The sequence below is a fragment of the Bombus affinis genome, chromosome 12 (genome assembly GCF_024516045.1).
Source record: "Bombus affinis isolate iyBomAffi1 chromosome 12, iyBomAffi1.2, whole genome shotgun sequence".
Classification (NCBI taxonomy): Eukaryota; Metazoa; Arthropoda; class Insecta; order Hymenoptera; family Apidae; genus Bombus; species Bombus affinis.
The window spans coordinates 5,372,730-5,394,143 of NC_066355.1; the positions used below are offsets into that span (position 1 = coordinate 5,372,730).

General features: G+C 38.7%; 1 protein-coding gene across 5 annotated transcripts in view; it reads left to right on the plus strand.

Annotated features, from left to right (window-relative positions):
* Positions 1-21,414, plus strand: part of LOC126922513 (tensin-1) — a 180,835-nt gene that overhangs the window by 140,298 nt on the left and 19,123 nt on the right. For all 5 annotated transcript variants that reach the window (XM_050735127.1, XM_050735122.1, XM_050735126.1 and 2 more), the window contains one exon: positions 669-906. In XM_050735127.1, the coding sequence (XP_050591084.1) occupies positions 669-906 (238 nt within the window). The remainder of the gene's footprint in view (positions 1-668; positions 907-21,414) is intronic.

A 21,414-nucleotide genomic window follows, 5' to 3' on the forward strand; every position in this document is an offset into this window, starting at 1 on the left:
ACCGCGCCGCGGTCGAAATCACTTCCCATAAACTTCTCCAATTCTAATCACGTTGATTCGGCCGCTGTCGAAGAACGTAATTAGATAGTATCACTTTTCAGCTGACAACTATGAGCTATGTTGAGCGTTCAAATCATCAAAGAACGGAGTAATGCTCCGTTAATCGGTCAACGCTGTCTTCGATTGTATTTGAAACTGATGCGGTAAAGACGCTCGGCTCTTTAGCATTAGATATTAGGGAATTGAGAAGATACCACTTAATTGGAAGTTATAGATTTTGTAATTTTACAATATTACTGTTTTACGATGTTACACTTTCGAGATTTTCGAATTTTATGTCCAGTGGGATAATTGATAGGATGTCCTGTCGTGTGTAACATTTCTTTTAATTCCAAACATTTTATTATCACGAGGATTTTCTTAACGCTGGTAACTTGTAATCTATGACTTATCAAAATTTCACTAATGTTAGTCTAATTGTGCGAAATGGCGCTAGTATGCATATTACACTCACATTTGACAAAGAAGAAACATACGCACAACTTTCTACGAATACGATAACTGAACGGATAAAATCGTAATTCCTGGTAAATTTTATCGAATCTACTTCTTATCTAAACTATCTAATCGCTATCATCGCGATAAAACGAATTCTTGATTCCACTCAGTTCCATACCTGTGTAATAACGGAGAACGTGGTGTCGTTTCCTCGATCGGAACTGGACGTGGCCTGCGACGACCCACGATGTCCTCCGGACAGCGTGGTGACTTTGTACTTCGCCACCGACGCCAAGCGTCAAGATGGGCCCATACCGGCGCCAACACCAGCAGTACCGCATGCTTCCGCTCATAACGATCCCATCCTGCACTGGGACAGCTACACGAATCTCGAAATCAGCGACGACGGTGAGTGATCGTTCAGCTCCTTTTTATTATTCCGTCGCTGTCCACCGTGAGACGAAAAAAGGGTTGCTGAGTTACGACGAAGGAATTTCAAGAAGTCTATGGCTGATTAACTATCCTTTAGTAGAGACGAGGCAGTTCGCGTGAAACGATGCACTCGATTAAGTTAGATTAGAGTAGATTACAACGCGACCAAACCAATTTAGCGCAATTGCTGTTGCGTTAGATCGGGTTACTTAGGAGGTCACTGACGAGGTTACGGAAAAAATGCTCGTAGGTGAACTAGAAGAAAGGCTGTCGAATAGAGACAAAGAATTAGTGGGTGTCGAGGGCTTTCACTACATACTACGGTTTATGACATCATTTGGACAGTTGCAGAGCTCGTGAAGAAGAAAAAAACGATTTTTGTCCATGTTTGTCATTCTCCAGGAAAGTGACGGAATATCTTTATCTACCATCTTTAATTTCTGTTCTATATATTTCGATATTTTTAAACAAGGTATTCATAAGATTACATTGCTCTTGTAAATGCATCTATAATTATTCTAAACTTATCTATGCATCTGCCAAAGATGAATTACGCCAAGGACGTAGTAAAGTATGATTGACACGCATAATTTCAATATAATATTTCTCGCCGTCTTGCAAATTCAGTCTCCATGTAAACGACAAGCACGTCCGCGCCAAACATGTACAACGATTTTTGTATCTGCTGAGAGAAGTGTTTCGCAGCATCATGCAAATCTTCAGAATATTCACAGATTAGCCGAAATCATTACGAACCATAACAGCAGGTTTGTTCCTCGCGATAGTGATATTCGTGTTTGTTGATGTTGGTGGTCTTAACTGAGTAACTGACTCACCGAAAGGTAGTTCTAAGCTAAATCCCTCGAATGTAAATTAGAGGCACGATGTTGCTTATGAGAATCTGAATGTGAGACTATTAGGAGGATTAACGTAACGTTTGGAATAACGGTACTGGTAACTGTCAAGCTTTTTGGCTGATGTTTCTGCACCAGTTCGGAAGTAGACGGAGGTGATAACGTCACGACGCGTCGCGCGATTAATTAACTGATAGGCCAAAACTCGCGGGCCGTAATTCAACTGACGAAACTCATCGTCCGGGGACTAATTTGCGCTAATTTTCGTCCTGATAGTAGCCAATTAACCTCGATCTGTCGGTGAGAGGCCGTCAGAAATACAACTTGGCTCCGACAAGGGAGAAAGAAAACGGGGGTTTCAGGTAAGGGAAGGGAAAGGAGCGGACAGAAACGAAAACTTAGTGGTTAATGCAAATGTATTTAAACTGGCTGACTAACGTGGCCGGAAATACGTCCTGCCTGGCGGAGGTAAAATGTCGGTTTATCATGACGACACGCCGTTCGTCTGGAAATAGATCAAAGGTCGAAACTAAGAAACTAACAAAGACTGGGCATAACGACCAAGGTTCATAACGGAATAGGTTTCTTCTGTGCGTTTGATTTCTTTCCATCATCGTAGATGATCTCATTATTTTTGCAAGAACGGTAAGAAGATTTGCATAATACACGTAAGCCAACGATTACTTTCCTCCGGCTTCGCTTATCTACTTGACGATCGCGCGATTTAAAGTATTTCAAAGACTGGAGTACGTTACGCAATGAAATCTTGAAAATTTGCAAAATTTTAATTCCACGATCTGAAAATTTATACATTGAAAAGTTGAGAAATCTATTAAATTGCCATGTTAGAACATTTAATCACGGGAACTTCAATAATTTGCAAACTTGAGCATTGGGAAATTAAAAAATTCAAAAATATGAGCATTGACGTATTTGAAACTTTGATGATTTGAGCATTGGAGTATTTAGAGATTCAGAAATTGTATTTTTAGAAGATCAAAAGATTCGAACTTTGAACATGAGAAAATAAAGAGATTTAAAAATAGAAACCCTCGGAAATTAAAGGATTTGAAAGTCAGTTACCTCGATAAATTGAAAGCTATACACTTTGGAGTCTCGAAAATGGAAATTCTAGAACTTTTCCCAGCGACGCATTGGAAGGTGAAACGAGTTCGAAGCAGAGATTACGGATTTCGTCAACACGAACTGCGGTAATAGGAACGAATCCTGAAGCCGAGTCCGATTTCCACAGCCCAAATTCCGACCTACGTTAAACGGAACGAAACGAATCATCGCCCACGCTACTCCTACCCCAGTTCACCGAACCATTTCGAATATTCGGGACGGTTACGTCACCGCGATGCGTCTGTCAAGCGCTGGGGAAAAGAAACGGGACGAGGTGAAACGGGAGACGACTCCGATTCAATTCGTTTCGTTAACGATCAGCCCATGCTTCCAATAAAGCTGTGACCTAAATTGTCAGCGATGGTTATATCGATGTGGTTCGTTTACGAGAACTGAGAATAAAACGGATAGTAAAAGTATAAAGGACAGGATAACCGACGAAAGAGGAGAATTTAAACTAAACCACCGATATAAAGGTGAATTTATACTTTTATACTTTGGACGTGTAACACATTTGGATGATTCATTCACGGTGAATGTAAATGATGAAGAACTATTTATATCAGTTTAATGGTCGAATTTGCTTCATGGTTTTCAGTATGTCAGCGACTAAACTAACGTGTATCGTTTACTACTGTTCGCTTGTTATTGGACAGGTTTCGATTTATCATTCGTTTTACTACGAATGAGTCATCCATTTGTCTCATCAAAAATAAAGATCGACTATTTCGTTCGTTACTACGCTACTGGTTACTTTGTATGTTCACTTTGGATACATCCAAACTTTGGATATAGCATAAATTTGAATATCTTCAATACAGATGGAGATGATCTTTCGACATGAGTGAAAATACTGTGAAGTATAAAGTATGAATTCACCTTGTTATTATTTACGATAACGACGAAACACCTGCTTTTTGACGAAAAAATCAATTTTGCCACGTGATAACTATTCAATTCTGAGGAAGAAAAATGTAGACGTTTGGTCTCTGTCGTGCTAGAGAATCGATTATATTGGTTTCATTTTCGGGCTGCATCTATATTTCGTCAATCTGATGCGGATTTTCTTCCTGTTATTGACGTGCTGTGTCACACTGCCAACAGTTTTTCATTTCTCTGTTGTCTCTGATATTGTGTATCGAAATGGGTCTTCGATAAATGCACCTGATTGCAAACGGTTCTTTTATATTCCACCCGTAATTGAAACCGCATACCAGTCGAGCCGCGTATATCGTAAATTCATGAATTTCCGCGATAACAGTTTATCGCTATTTTTGACATGAAAATCTTGCGGTTTACTAACTTTCCCACTCGCCACTTTATCGGACAGAAGGGCGATATATATTAGCCTTCCCGCATTCTTTGGATCATTTTCTATTGAATCGTATTTTTTCACCTTTAAAAAAGTTAGAAGAAAATAAGAAAGAGTTGTTGCTATCGATACGTAGAAACTATAGCGGAAGAACACGATAAGCGAAACTTTCTATTTTTGTAGAGGAATGCAGTTTGGAAATTTGATATGTCGTCAGTTCTCTGTTATCAAAATTTTCTTCTCAATTGGTTTGAAAGCTGAACAAATTTCGTCATTCTACTTAAAGTGCTAACAAGGTTGCTCGTTAATATTAAAATATTGCTTACCTTAATAATTTCATTTTCAATTATGTCCCCTGTTTAATCATAAAGCGACATTGAAATTAATGAAAGTGCTTGTCATGTTTTTCTCCTGCGATCCTAGTATGTGATTTCTCGTTTCAATTTTATGTCGAACATATTCTTAAAACGTTAAAAATCATTTTCTACGTCGAAACGAAGGTCAGATTGAGACATAATAATTGAAAGATCGCGACAAGATAAAAACAGTAAGGTAGGAGATTTGTTATCGTACGGATATTTGTTTACGCAATTTACTAGGAAGTATAATGAACCTCGAGGTTGGACCTTGAGAAATAAAATAGGAAATGTTACGCGAACCTACACGGTGCACCCACGCGATGGAAAATAAGATTCCAACAGCGCCGTTTCTCGCTTTACAAACGATCGACTTTAACGACCCGATGAGCTACGTGATCTATGAGCCAACGCGGAAAGCTTTCCAAGTTCTTTCTCTGTCAAGATGGAAGACTGAGATACTTTATAAATGTTTGTAACTTCCGGGACACTTCTTTCCCGATAATTTTCTTTCGTCTAATTTTAGATATTCTACGTAATATTACGTAGAACATTTATTTTTGGTATTTATCATTTCCTTAAATATCATTTCGCAGTATGTTAAACCATAAATATCTTCTTGTCCCATTTTTTATTTTTCGTTTCGGTTTTTTTCGTCTGCGAAACTCAGAATTTCCGGAATATTTGGGATCGATGACTTTTTATAAATTTTATGTGTACCGACCATAAAAAATATTTTCGAATACCCTTATTTTCTAAAATAGTTTTTTTTTTTTATCAAAATTGTGTATACATTTCATCTTCATGGTATCAATTTCTTGTAGTCGCGTGAATGTACTATACATTACAAAATTTAATACACTTGGACCAGATTTATAATTATTTTATTTTATTATTTTGATATACGTTATCTTTTTAAACATCATCCTATGGTGTTTGAAAGCACAAACAGCTTTTCTGTTCGATTAAAACATTTATGAAGATTAGATACAGTTCATTTTGTTGAGATGCCCTTGGTAGCGGGATAAGGAACTTTATTACAATACATCTGCTCTATCGGCTTTGTTCCACGATGGAGTGGGAAAACAGGGCAAGGGAGTAAAGCGAGATCGAGTCTTATGGCAACGTGGAAATCTAAAATTAAGAGCACGCCCCTTGAATCAAGTGGCACCGGCAGAAAATAACCGTGCTCTTTGGAGCAGTGTTTTTCGCACCGCGGGCGATTATTACGTTTGTCCCCTTTCATTTCCGTTCTTGTTGATCCCTTATCTCCAGCCATTCTTATTCATTCCTTTCAGCCTTATCGTAATCTGTTTGAATTTCTTAATAATACCAAAAGAATCAAACAGTTAGAGAGATTCGATTAAGATATTATAGTAGCCTGCGGTCAAATACCAAGCTCTATATGTTAGAAATATTTGCACAGTTTTCTAGCAATTTTAAGTGCTTTCTAAAGAGTTCTAATATTTATTTTAGCTTGCTTTTTTACTCTTGAAATTTCTGTTGACTCATTTTTTTAAACTAATTTTTTATATTTAAATCTTCTCTTTTACTATCTGTTTAGTCTATTTATAATTCCTGCATTTTCCTTTTTTTTTTTTTTTTTTTTTTTGGTGTTCTTTCACCGTTGAAATTTTTTCTCTCGCACCATTTTTTCATTTGGTACTCCTTTTCTAGTGCCCTTGAACTAATCCATATTGCTTAAATTTCTTTTACTGCACATCTACCGATCTTTTTACTTCTAGACTCTTCCCATTTTTATATCATCACACAGTTACTTTTATCGCTGGAATTTCGTCTTTGATGTCTTGCAATACCTTTTATTATTGAAACTCCTTGCCTAGTGTCCTCCACGGAGCTTCTGTGTGTCTGAAACTCTTCTTTTATTGGTCAAATTTCTTTCTCGAAATAAAGATATTTTCGTAGCTCTCTGTCTCTCTACCCTGTTAACCTGTTGTTAAAGGGAAACTCGTAGAGTCATAGATGTTAATTTTCATCACTAATCTGGAATGAAATACTGCGAAGTAATTTAATAGTCGCAAGGAGCGATTTCGAAGGAAAAGGTCCACTAACGGTAATCGGTTGATCATAGATCGAGCAGCGTCCACGTTTATTTAATCAACCAAAGCGCAGTTGTTAATAGAATAGAGTAATAGAGTAGATACTTTATATTAGTCGCAGAAAAATCAAAGACTTAGAAAAATTGGATTCTGAATTTCTATGAAACATCCATTATCACCACTCTTTCCATAAATCCTGATAAATAATAATTAAACTTGGAATAGCAGATTGTCATTGAAGAACATTGCCGTATATTTACATATAATGATCATACAATGATCGCAAATTTTGACTCGTAGGTTTCGTACGTTGCCAATAATGTAACACATTATTTGTCTAATACCAACGAAGCACTACATAATTAAATGATTAATAAATTATGACTGTATTAAGTATGATCTCACTATCCTTGGTGCAGCTAATTGATGTATTAATATAGAACATTACTATCATACTATACTTGCCATTAATTGAACGATTTTAATTCAGAATATTTCCTCGTTTTACTATCTCGTTACTTTCTAGGCTTTTATTCAACATCGAGACATTTCTAGCCTAACTCAAGATCATTTCCTCGCCATATCCTATCCTCTCAATTCTGCCTTTTTAAAGGAATATACGAGAAACGAAACGGTCGTTAAATTTCTTTCGCTCGAACAGTTTACCACGAATTTATAGAAAAGCACTTGTCCCTGCGACTATTTCCTCGCGATAAACTTTCAACGAGTATAAGAGAAAAATAGAAACGAACGAGAAACGTAGAATGAACGATTCTCACAACTTTTCACGAAAATATTGTGACACTTACAGATACCTTTTGTGAATATATCGTGCATTATATACATGTTACGAAACACATTGGCATTTCCTCGGCGTTATAATGAGATCCAACTATTATGAATACACCGATAAAGTTTAGAATAAATCTAAATATAAAAGCTACAAGATGTTGCAATCATGTATTTCGCGAAGGTCGCTAAAGTATTTAAACAGTCAATTGTTCGGTGCAATAATGAACCTCAATATTGAGTGAAACCATTTTCAATTACAAAAGCTGAGTAGGAAGAGCAACAAGCATCTCAGAAGTTAATTCTTGAAGAGTGAAGGAAATGTGAAGAACGTAGAAGGTGGTTTCGATGGTGGGGAGGGTGTCGGTTTATTCTTGGCGTCGAGACGCGTCGGGACGAGACGAAGCTTAATAGTTTTCGCGCGATTCTACGTGGAGGCAGGAACCTCCGAGCGGTCTCTGATTTTCCAGCAGCCAATTGTACGCGTGATTTTGTTGATATTATTGCAACCTTCTTGGTGCTCGGTTCCTTTCCACCTATGTATCCACCATCTGTCGGTGCAATTCGATCGCAGTTTCGACGTGAGATTAGAACGCGATTGTCAAGTACGTGGTGAATATACGACGCAGTGGGAAAGTTTTGGCAATCGGAGCACGTATTTCGTAAGTGAAAAAACAAACTTGTTTTTAATATTACAAATTATTAGCTGGTTAGTCGAATAAAAAGAGTAGTTTTTGTAGATTTCGATATTCCATTTATTGCTTTCTGTGTCGAATACATTTATGTACTTTCTTAGGATACTTAGCTTATTTTAGTTAATTACAAAGGTGCAAATTTTGCTTATTTTAGTATAGGTTTTAATATCAAATATACGAGAATAGACAAAATAACTAATTCGTAATTTTTCATGGAAATATAATGCCTATGAAATAATTCGTTTTTCAGGATTTTAATGATCTTTTTTACTTTCTCTTTGAATGATATACCTTTCTTTTACTTTCATTTCGTCGATACAAATTTTGCGCTTTGTTAATTCCACTGAAAAATACAAATATTCGATAACCATAACTTCCTAGTCTAACATTCGCGTATTAAAACCCACCCCATGTATCTCTCCACCGACAGTTGAGTAATGCGCTCGTTTATTTCAATGGAATCCATACACAGTGCACGCACGAGGAGAAAAGCGCGGACAGAATAGAGACTTCTTATCCAAAATTGGTAAATCAGCTTGTCACTGCTACTCTCGCTCCAAGAAACAACATGGACCAGTAGAAAGGCCGTTCTCGGAAAGGCTGTTTGTAATCTTTGGAAAAAGGTACCGTAGATGGAAGTGACCACGAATGTGGACAACTTCCGTCCGCGGAGCGAAAGATTTCACCGGCGTTCAAACGCCGGCAATGGACATGGATATTGTCAAGCGGAATGTCATAATTATGCCGCTTTCTTCGCCGATTTCTAGTCCAGCGTCGTTTGACCATTTACGCGGGTTCAAGCGATATCGATGCTTTCAAAGAAACGATCTCTCCTTCTGGTCTCTCGTGAGGTCCCTTTCAATTTGTTGTTGCACGCTCGACGATGCAGTCCTGACCTTTGCCTTGCATCGAGGCCACAGCCATATCATGAACCTCGTACGTTATACGGCTTGTTGGATATATTAATTCTTAGTCGTTGGTGACTCACAATTTAAGGATTATTTTTATAGGAACCTTGTGAAAGATAATCGAGTAGAGATTCTTTGGAAAAATTATTTTCTTGCTCTTATATTTGGCGAATAGATTCTTTAGAAGGATATCTAATTTTCGGTATAAGATTAAGTGTAATCAACAACCTGTAACTTCTCAAATAAATTATCGTAAAAGAGATGATTTGTGAAAAAGAAGATATTCGCTAAATTTGCTGAATGAAGCAACAATCGAAAACCTATATTTGTAGGTTGAAAACCTGCTTGGAATCATTTTAATGAATCATTACATATCTCTTCTTTCTCATTTGATTCTCATTCTCCCTGTTCACTCTTTTCTTCTTTAATTACAGCGCCATATCTTTTAACTAATTGAAGACCAGTGTTACGTTAATGCACTATTCTATTGACAACAATTTTCAATTAATTTACATTATCAAATTCTACTGTATAATATTGTAATTATAAAACAGAATTTCATATTGTTTATCTCTTCCAACTAAAATCTGCAATTTCTTGATGCTAAGTTATTGCTTGGTTCTTAATGGCTTAATAAATGAAACTTGTACGCTTGGAATTTCTAAGTGAGATTACATAAGGGATGGCGATTTATTTCACTTGGTAGCCGACTAGCTCGGTAAAAAAGACAATTGATCGATGTGTTTGACAGGGCCGTACCACAGCCAGGGGCCCGTTAAGGTTTGCCATAAAAGGGCGAATCGGTTGCACAATGGGTATCGAAATGACGAAATAAAAAGTGCACGAGGGAGTTGCTTGGGGTTGGAGTAAACAATGGTGACGTAACAGCAGGAAGACGTACGACCAAGAGCGACAAGACAATGGTTCTGTTGTCTCTGTTTTCCCTGCTCTCAACCCCTTCTCTTCCCATCTCTTCTGATCCAGTCTTTCGAACGTTTTCTCTTCTCTCGTTGAGCCACACAATTTCTTCGACAGCGAACCGAACAAAAGGCTGAGGTCGTGCCGTGAAAACGATTTTTGAGAGTCAGCATACGGTGCACGCGGTTTGTTTCTCGTCTGTCGCGAGTTAAAAATAATTCCCCATTGAACGGAGGCATTTGTTCGGAATCGTTACGTTACGGAAAATTAAAGAAAAGTCGGCTCGGTTTACGTCTCTTTTATACAGAAGCTTTTTACTAGTCAGAATTTTGCATCTCGCTTGTCTTTCGCGTTCTTTTCATGTTCCATCAACACGTCTCAATATTTCTTTACTTTATCTATTTTTAAGTAGCCCATGTCCCTAACTATTTAGGGATATTTCATAATCGGAAAATCTGTATTTAGATTACTGCGCTACAAAGTTTCTATCGCTTATGACCTCACATAAATTTTCACTTGAATCTATTTTTAAGTAGTTTATGTCTTTAACTATATCGACATATTTCATAAGCCAACAATTTCACAATATCTGATTTTTATAGCGTGTATTCCATCGTGCTCCACGTTCCATTAACTTATTTCGATTCTTCCTTTCGTTTAATCCTTTTTAAGTAGTCTATGACTTGTACTACACAGACATCTTTTGCAATCCAACTACACAAATTATTATTTGATATTTCTATCGTTTATAATCTCAGGTAGATTCAAATTCTCTCTCTCTCTCTCTCTTTCTTTCTCTCCTTCTCTCGCTTAGAAAATTACGCACTAGGAAAGATTGCCTATTGTGAAACTTGGAGAAAAATTGATAAATTTACAATAACGAAGATGAGATCTGGCTTCACGCGACCTATCGTCGCGCCGGTTTCACAGGATTATCGCAGTTAGATTCACTCGCAGGAGTGACGAACGATCGGATCCCGGTTCCCACAGTTTCGTCTTTCCATGAATCTGGTGTATGTATGGAGCACGCATTATGCGTCGCCTCACCTTACGCACAAATCGTGTACGCGTCCTTGTCCCAGATTGGCTACCTAGGAATACCACTTACCACTTGCCAACGCTAACTGACCAACTTTTCGTTCTGTCCTCGTCACTGGCTGACAGTAGAAATAGCCACGATACGCTCGGACGAGCCTGGGCTGCTGTTGCTCAGACAAACACCACCAATCTGGATTTACCGGTGATGAATCACGCACCGGTAGGTTTACGATTTTCGATCATTCGATCATTCGATCGAGCCGAGCCGTTGAATCGAGTCGAGGAAATGTTGGAATGAATGCTATCGAGATTGGCGCACCTTGCGCTTATCGCGAATAGCTTGATTAATGGCTCTTATTGGAGTCTTTGGAAAAGCAGAAATTACTTTAAATATTAAACCAGGAAGAAATACTTATAGTTATTTGAAAATTTGTCTTATCTTCTACTTGGAGAAGGCTTGAAAATATTTTTGAGAAATACTTCAATGTGGAAAGTGATGAATGAAAAGATTCCGTGAACGAAATGAAGTTGAAGATTAAGAAGAAATAATTATTTTCGTTTGAAGATTTTCCGTAATCTTTCGTCTGGCTTTCCAAACTTTCTTACAGGATGTTTCAGTATAAAAGATGATGAATGGAGAAAATACGAAGGATAATTTCAAGAAGAGAATAAAATTGAGAACTGGGAAGAGTTATGCTCGCCTGAATATTTTTAATTATTTTTGCTTGGAGAAGATTTGATGAATGATGAATTATGAATAGAGAGATCGCATGGATAAAATGAAGTCCGATATTAAGAGTGAATAATTTTCTTAAGTTTTCCCCGAAGAAGTTTTACAAATCTTTCAACGATATATTGCAGAATAAAAAGTGGCGAGTGAAGAAATTAAAGAGAATATTTCCGCGAAGAAAATGGGATCTAAGTTTGGAATTAAGATTTTCCGAAGTATTCCTTAAGGGATACTTAGAGATCCTTTTATCTGTAAAATATACCAGTATAAAAGTAAACGAAGGAAGAAATTAAAGAGAGTAATTTTATGAACAAAATGGAATCTTTTAAAGCTTCTATCATTCTTAATAAACAGTGGGCAGGATAAACGTCTTAAAATGTCAAGAATACAAAGTACGACGATATCTTTTGTTCCTTTAATAGAGCGAAGCTAGAAATTCAAGCAAGCTGATTTATAAGTCTGACAGAACGTCATGCAATGACGATGCTCGTCTACGATCTAGTTACCTCGTGCACTGCATTTATGTAAATTACGCATGACATATGAGCCCATTATACAGCCTGACCTCTGCTCTGACTACGTTATTATTAGGCTACCGGAGTTCCAGCTCCTCTCTGCTTATTTAACACAGATCTGTTCGACGAATTGTATTCTGTTACACGTGCGTGGATCAGTGCGATTAGTAATCATTACGAATGTCACGTATGATTCTTGTGAATGTACGCTGACATACTTGATACCGACCCGAGGCTTACATAAGTAGTTTATAGTTTATGGCACGCGTATTTTATTGCCGCGATCAATGATCGAATTACGTGCTATCTAAAGGATCAGGTATAACGATAAAACACGACCGAGGCAACGAATCGTTGTTTGATTTCATCATCCCCTTGCAAATATTTCCATTTTATCGATTTTATTAATTTTTATTAAAACTATGCAGAAATTGTTCGGTATCTTCCAGATTCTCTTGATCTTCTTTTGAATTCGTTGTCACACGCCGAGGAATGATATCATGTTGTCGAAAAATCGGAATCTGGAATCTCCGAGTAAGAATGCTGCGATCTTTTTAACTTTTCTCCCTCTGCGCGCAAAATTTAAGATTTTTGAATTTGAAATTTCAAATTCTCCGGCAAGTTCTTCTTCTTTTTCTTCAAAGTTGTATCGAACATGTATATTAGATTGGTTCATTAGATTATATTGATTCTAAATCTACTCCTTCTTCTTGTCTTTCCCCTCATATTTCGTATTTTTATTATAATATTTTAATAAAGCTTCAAACGATCGATGTTTATATAACATTTTTTGCTTGATTATATCCACAGAATATAACGACGAAGTTTAATCATTAAACCTTGCAACATTCCGCGAACACTTACAAAATGATCTGTAAATAACAAACGGTTGACTCCGGTGTTAAAACACATTGTAAAGAACGCATCCTGAAAATTAGTAGTCATCGCGTGCTGCGATCGAGCACGCATGCTCTTGCAGCTCGTACGAGCGAGCCTGCATAGATGCGTAATACGCGTTATGGCACGTGTCCTTTTGCAAGCGTGCCCGGTAGAGTACTCGTTCTTACCTGTACGTAAGTACGCGTGTGCGTGGCCTTTCAACGCGTTCAATCGCGCCGCTGGATGATGAATTATTAATTGCCAGCCATTCATTTGCGCCGCCCAGCTACTGGTCTCTCCTTGCAACGAATCGCTCGGATCTCGATTAAAACACCATGTAGCTACGTAACGAGATACGTGGATACAGAGAAAGAAACGTGTCTGCGGAGATTTGATGATAATTGCCATTGACTCGTTGAATTGCCCTTCGTTTTGACGATTCTGATTGATTCAGAGGGGGAAGGATGATTGGACACAATCGGAGTCAGGATTAGTTTCTTGATGCGTAACGAAGAATAATGGTTATTCGAGTAATCGTCCGCAGTTCAGGCGAATTTTTCTTTCTCGGAACACATTTTCTTTTCATCACAGTTAATTAGATGCAATTTATTGTAGATACGTTAAATTTGGTCCATCGTTATACAAGCCGCACGCAAGCCATGCAGACCACCTTCGTAAATTAAAAAATAGCGAAAGTAACGCTAGAATCGTAATTTTTTATAGTTTATCTTCTTTGTCATCTTCTCGCGATAAATAAATTTGTATGAGATAAGCAATCCATTGTTCGAGAAATTGAACACCAATTACAATATATCTGTATGATAAAATCGAGAAATCTACAAAGAACGTTGTTTCCGTAAATTATGATTCTGAAAATGATTAAAGAAGGAGGAATAAGAATGTGGAATACGGTTCGAGGAACGAAAACACGCGAAGCATAAACTCGAGGAACTAAACAAGAAAGCGCGCGTGTACGCGGGTTGCGTTTGACTCTAAGTAGCCTGATTGAAGATTCTAAAGACAGATTATGTCATCATGTTGGCCGATGTTGAAAGCAAAGTACCGAATTTAGTGGCACGAGCACGCGGTGAGTACCGTTTACTCGGAGCAGACAACATCTCGGTCTGTGCGTGCACGCACGAAATATCGACTCGAACGATCGACCACTACGAGGACAACGACGAAGCCGAGCTGTACAGAGCTGAGTGTTGCCGTAGAAGGACTGGCGACTGGAGGCCAGTCGAATGAGTAGAGGGGCCTCCGTGAACACGCAATACCCGCTCAAAGAGTGCACGCGGTTGGCCTCACACACGCTTACGCAGGTCAGGAACCACGTGAATACGATGCCTCGTAGAGAAGCAGAAATTACGTGCGTCTCGATCACGCCGGAGAAAATGGACTGAGTTTTTTTTTAGCAAATAGAATGCAAAGTCGAAGGCACGCAATGTGGAATAAGGAAAGACGTGGAATAAGTAGAATAGGAAGGTCACTGATCAGACAAACTCTTTTTTCGAATTGAATATTACTTTTATTCTGCTATAGAGAAGATGAACTAAGATTTGTAGCACCTGAAATGCAAAGTCCAACGATTCATAATATAGAGAGACGTGAAATAAGTAGAATAGGAAGATCGCTGATCAGACAAACTCTTTTTGTAATTCGATAGTACTTCTATTCTATTGTTGATAATTACCGATTTACAGTGTGGTGAATTACACTCTGATATTAGTCCCTGGTAACTTATTATAACGTAAAAGTAAGAATTTTTACGGGCTAACAATTTACAAAGAGGATTGATAGAGAATGGATATGAAGAATTATAGGGAATGTAACGAAACGCATATTGTCGTCAAATTTTTTAGAATTTACAGTAAAAATAACGATTTCTCGAACTTTTCTCATAGATACAAAAAAATTCACGAGAAGTTTATAGAAAAGTTTGTAGAAGATATTACGAGGAAGATCTTCACAGAGGACTATAGAATAATATTTAGAAAACTTGTGTTACAGGGATTTAAAAGGTTCTATTACAATTTCGATACAATTTGACAGCGTCAGGCTGCCAGAAAGAAGTAAATGACAGTAAAGAAACACATTAAGGTCTGCTTACAAGCCAAACGCGCTAACAATAACCCCATCAAAAGACATTTCCAACCGCCAATTAGCTCAACTTATTTCGCTAAAAACGAAGTAAGTACACGGAAGAGCATAGACACCATACTGCGCTCCTTAACCAAACCAATTGTGACACACACGTACACACGTATATATTCCTCGCAGTATACAGAGTGTGTACGCGTGTTTATTCACTATCGAATGTGGAGGCAGAAAGAGACTTCGCCATGGCAGCCTCTTGCGTAGGAAGAAACGAGGCCTGCCTCCAATGATGATGACGATATCCCGGTTACTGGTGTGCTGGCGAACGATAGTATGACGTAGCCGGTGGTGGTGGTTGATGCTGATCGCGATGACGGCGGTGGTAGTGGTGGCGATCAGCATCGTGCAGCATTTGCAACGTACAGTGCCGTTTCTGTGCTCCCGGTGAACGGAACACGCGTTTCTTCTCTCGTCGCCGGCAACATCTCACTGCGGAGAATTCGCTTTTTCCGTGGATCGTTGGTGAAACTTGATCTTCTTCGGGCATCTCCTTAGGCTCGTCGATTTTTCTCTCATCCGAGCTGGCTTCTTGGAATCCTGACCGCGATCAAAGGTGAAGTTATCATATCTCATCTATTACGTCAGCGATCATCAACGCCGTTAGCATCGTGTGTACTTTGACTAATAGAACTGAAATCCCGCGAGCGATTATACTCCAATTGACATCAAATTCTTATTATTTTTGTCCTATTTGAAATAACGATCGATAGATCCCTTAATTCCCGGAATAATGTTTTATTTTGAAAGAAGAAATTGTACATGTCCAAGTGCACACAAAATCCTGGTGAAAGAGAGTAGCACGCGTTTCCCTGCAGCTACCACGCCCCCGCCTCGTTGGCATTTTTGTCATCGTACCCGAAGAAGGTATATTCCGTCTGGATCGTTGCCCACTTCCCATCGGCGTCTCATGAATCTCTATAAGGCCGTCAAACGAGTAATTCGTCCGTACGCGTCTCCCTTTCTCTTTCTCTTTCTCTGTTTTGCACGCGTGCAACGCCGCTCGTACCATCCTCGTCTTACCTTTTTACCCGGTTACGCTCTCTTCCTCTTTGGTGGACCCTCTACGGCTCGATTCTTTCTCCGCCGAAGATAATGACGGTCCGTGCCGACCGTATGAATAGAAACCGTCGGAAACCGGCCAATGGCGAATTTTACTACCATAAGACGGCGAGAGTAATCTGCATGGGCCTGTGAATGGCGGGCAAGGAGGGCGCGAGCGGAAGGGAGGAAATAAAATAAAGAAGGAGACCCGGCGAGGGAGAAAGGAGGAAGAAGGGAGAACCGGCTAAAGCGATGACGTCTCCGCGCGAGAATCTAATTACCATATTCACCTCGACGAGGCAACGTAGCCGCACGATCCTCTGGTTGCAAGCTTATTAATACAATACGTGTGCACTTGGAAATAAGCGAAAGAAGCAGGGGTTGGTCGAAGAGAGACAGAAACAGCGAGACGAAACGATTCTTCGGTGAAATCTATAATATCAGACTACCTCGATATATATATTTCGTTTTTAACACCGTAGCCAGAGGTATTCTAGCCTTTGAACACTCGTATACGATCTCTAGAATGTCGTAAAGATACGTACGTGTACGTTCATTGAATGGCGTGAAACGAAACAGAAAACTGAAATTCTCACGTGGAATGTACACTGTCGAGTAAAAGCATCGAGGAAGTGGAATTCGAGTCGTTTCAGTAATTCCTGATCGATGGATAGATTAAAAAGTAATTGCAAGAAACTTTTACGCTGTTTTAAAGCGTGAAATTGATGATTGTTGGTCTCTAGATAGACATGTAGCCGAGGATGTAGCTAGATATGTAGCCAGATATGTAGCTATGTTTGAGAATCATTTCGAGACGCATTACATTACGTAAGATTCCTATTATATTACGAGCTTCTTCGTGATTATCTATCAATGAAATATTGACACTTCATCATAAATCGCAATGTTTCTACGATGCTTAGTTCAACGCTACTTTTGACGAGACTCCAATGAATTTTCTATCGAATTTCTATTTCTTTGAAATATAATAGCATGCAAAAATCTTACATCATCTATCATGGTTATTAGCTATATTTTTAGAAAAAACATTTTCGTATACTGTTTTATGGCAACGAATTTCTCAATATTATCTTACATTATTGAGATTTTCCTAAACCATAAATAGAGTTCCGAGTGAAGCGTTTCAGAGCATTTATAAAATAATCTGTTTCTCAACTGTTCGAATACTTCCATAAGCAGCTATATCTGTGGAGAGTCTTTATTATATCTCGTTGAAAATAAACGTCTATCTGGTCAAATTATTTAGCTATTCCACGAAATGATGGCATCTTTCAGCGCTGCCAGAAAAAATGTTTTTGCGTACGCGTTTCTTAATCAGCGACGATTGTCGGGCGTGCGTGAAATGTGCGTGTCAGTGGCATTAAAGAGTGCGATATGAAATTAGATCGCGGTCGTTAGGCGATGCTCATCGCTCGCCGCGCTTCACCAGCCATCGTCATTCGAGTCGTTAATTCCATCGTTTACTTAGCGAGGTGCAACGAGTGCACTAGCGCACGATGTTTAAGCGCGATTGTTTATGGCGGTCAGAGCTCGTGGAAACGATCGTTCTCTCGACCACTTCCGACTCGTGCGCTTGGTAAATTCTCTGTCCCGCTTCTATGCTCTACGAGAGAAGATACGGTTTATCGCTTCCTCTATTAACCCGATTTAATGGTGCGCCTCGCAAATCATACGCTGATATCACGATGACCTCTCTTCTCCTTGTCTTCGGCGAGGAAGCTGGACCTCTTGTGAAATATCGAGACTTTAGTAGCTCTAAAATGTACGTATGTATTGATGTTCTGATACTTGATACGTGCAATTTCATTTACAATTAGTTACAATTTACCAGATACAATTTACAATCAGTCATAGATGAGATTCTGAATTCGGTTCTATAGCTTGCCAGTTTGGTGAACCATTTCTAAATTTTTAATAGAAAGTCTTACTCTTTGCTCTTGCTATTGGGTGATACGTAAATGTGACATATGTTCAAATTTCACTGCGTGAAGGAAATTAAGTGAGAAATTTGTACATCCGTATGCGAGAAAAAAATAGTTCGAATAGCTCTGAAAAGAATAGCTCTGATTCCTCGTTCGGATAATAGGAGTTCAGGATCCCGTAAATGGATTCAACTGGCGCCTGTTACCGAATCTTCGAACATTTCCTAAAAATGAAGGATAAAGTCCTAATTCGATTATCAAGAAGGCACTGTAGAGATCTCGAGAATCGTAATACTGTTTCAGCTGTTTTACAACAAAATTTTCGTACGATTTTCTGCCATTAATTCAGAACTATACGTGGGAAATGACACAGCGTTAGTTTCTATCGATTCGATATCCTAGCAGAAGGGTATAGATCAAGTTAATCGTCGTGGTAAGCACGTAGAGATCTACGACAGAACACTTAACACGTGCACAAGCTGCAGCTGCGACTGCAGACTGTCCAAAGGATAGCTGGTGTCGCCGTCGGCCAATAGTCGCTCACGATTCGCGCGGATTTATTGCGCCAAATGATACGTCCACGCAACGATTACGTTTCTGCTCGTCGTCTGTTATTGCGACTCGGCTCTCACCGTTTCCTTTTGCATCCGCGTGCATCGTGGCGAGAACACGACGATCAGAGCCAAGGACGTGGATCGATCGAGCGAAACTTTATTGTGTCTCGATTCTTATCGAACGATGTTGAATGCACTCGGCTCACAATCAGACAGCGACGATGGTCGTGCATCAATTGTTTTTTGGCTCGAAACGCGAACGCTTTTAGCCACGGGACGTTTTAAACGCGATTCATGCCCGCGTGTATGATCGAAGAGTTATGAGCGATATATATTACTATATATTGCCACGTGGTGTCAATAATATTTTCACGAAGTACCGACTGATACAAAAAAAACGACGTTGATTTATACCGTGTATCGTGTACATAAAAATATTTGAATCCTTACTATAGCAAACTTTTATATTGTACGTATTATATAAAATATTTTTTTATGTAATTAACATTGTAATGAAATACCACTATCGTGATTATATTAGCAAAATTTAAAAGCAGTTTGAAAAATCTACAATGTGTTTAACAATATATCTAATAACTTGAGAAGAACAATTTGCTATCCATGATATATAGTATCCTATTCAGAAAATTAGAATTTCTGTATATGTTGCTAATTCGATGGCCAGCGGCCATAGAAGCTGCGCATAGCAACTTCGAAGAAGATGGTGTCCTCAGGCGACGTGGGTAACGACCAGTTCCATCGAACCACTCGAAAACCCTAAATCTACCCTTAGGACAGGCTTCTTCGAAACAATCCTGGGTGGTCTGTCCCTTAGGTGGAAATCGATTGATGCATAAAAACATTAGTAGTATACAAGCTAGTTTCCTCGAACCTTACTAAAAATTCATTAAATTTTATCTGAGATACGAACTATACATATAACAAGCACACAGGAAAAACATGACACTTCCATATTTCTTAATTTTCAGCTTTTGACGTTACTTAATGATTAAAAGGCAGTTGAAAATGTTACATATGACGCATACGATATGCTCGTAAAAGCTTTCTTTGATAAATGTTCAAATACTTTTTTCCAGCCACTGTAGCGTATGTAGTCAAACTCGAACAAAAACGAAAAGATTGATCAGCAACGTATGGAACTTCAAAGTTGTCGTTCCCCTTGTAAAACATGAAAAATACGAATTCTTCCATTTTCCCTTGGTGATCTTCGTATTTATACCGTAGACGAAGTTGAGGATAAAGGTATCAGTATCATCGCAGCTTCTACTCGACTCTTATCTCTGCTTCGCAAATATTCACCCCAATGATTTACCGCGTCGTTTCGTTTTCGTATTGGAGCACGGCGTGGCCCAGACGCCATTTAGATTCTCCGTTCGTCCAAGCGGTGAAAGAGTCTTCGCAATAATCCTCTGATCTCGATCAAGAGCAACAGGCTGGTCGTTCGCGGCATGTTTCGCGTTTGCGCGCGGGTGTTAAATGCGTTCCATCTGTTGGTCAAAGGTAGATTAGACGGTACCGACGAAGTGGCTGGTTTCTTCTCCCTTCGCGAATAGAATCGCCAAGAAACGAATAAAAATGATTTATGCTCTCGAGAGATACGTCGCCGAGATAAAGCGGGTACGAATTGAATTCAAATGACATCGTGCTAGTAGAACTTCGAAGAGGGTCTACCTGGTGTCCTTCGCCGAATGATCTTGATGGATATTGGTACGGTGACGTGGGTCGTTTGGTTTGTCGCTTGAAATCGAGAGCAAGGAGAGGAGAAAATGGATCGTAAGATTGAACGTTGAAGATAGTTACATGAAAACTTGCGAACGTCGTATATTCGCTATTTTAAAAAAGAATTCTCGTTTTTCTCTTTTCAATTTAAAACATTTAGTCATTATTTCGTAACGATGTTCATTATGTAATTTTATTTGTAAAATATTTCAGTACATCTGGAAAAATAAGAAATATACTTGGTAGAATCTTTTAAATGGAAAGAACAGAAACTTCTCAGATACTTCTAAAATTAATTTTTAAACTTGCTGCGATCTTTGGCTTTTTATATCTCAATATTTATACCTCTCACTTTATCAAACAAAATATATTTCTCTTAGGAAAATGCAATTGGATAAGAAATGATGAAAGCATCAGGATGATAACGACAATCTAAGAAGTTTTATAACTTCGTCAAATGGTTAAGAACGCTGCTCATATTTCTCGCTATAAAGCAGGGGAATAAACTCTAGTAAAACCTATATACCATGCGCGAATGTCCACTAGAATCCTCACACAGGCGGAAACCATCGCATCGGCGAGACCACGTACTCCAAGCTAATGGCGTATCCATGAGTGTCGGCGTGTCCTAAAGCCTCTCTAGAAGAGCACTCTGAAACAGCACTCTAAAAGCTAGTCTGTGTGCTCCCTTTTATTCATCTTCGATTCCAGTCTTTATTATCGTGGAATTCAGAGACCACGAGAGATCGATCTTCTCGAAACAAAAACATACACACGTATCGTTTTCTTTTCGCCATTCGATTCACTTGGAGATCGTAAAAATACCATCGTCTATCGATTATCCCCAAATATTCCCACGAGAAAAACTTT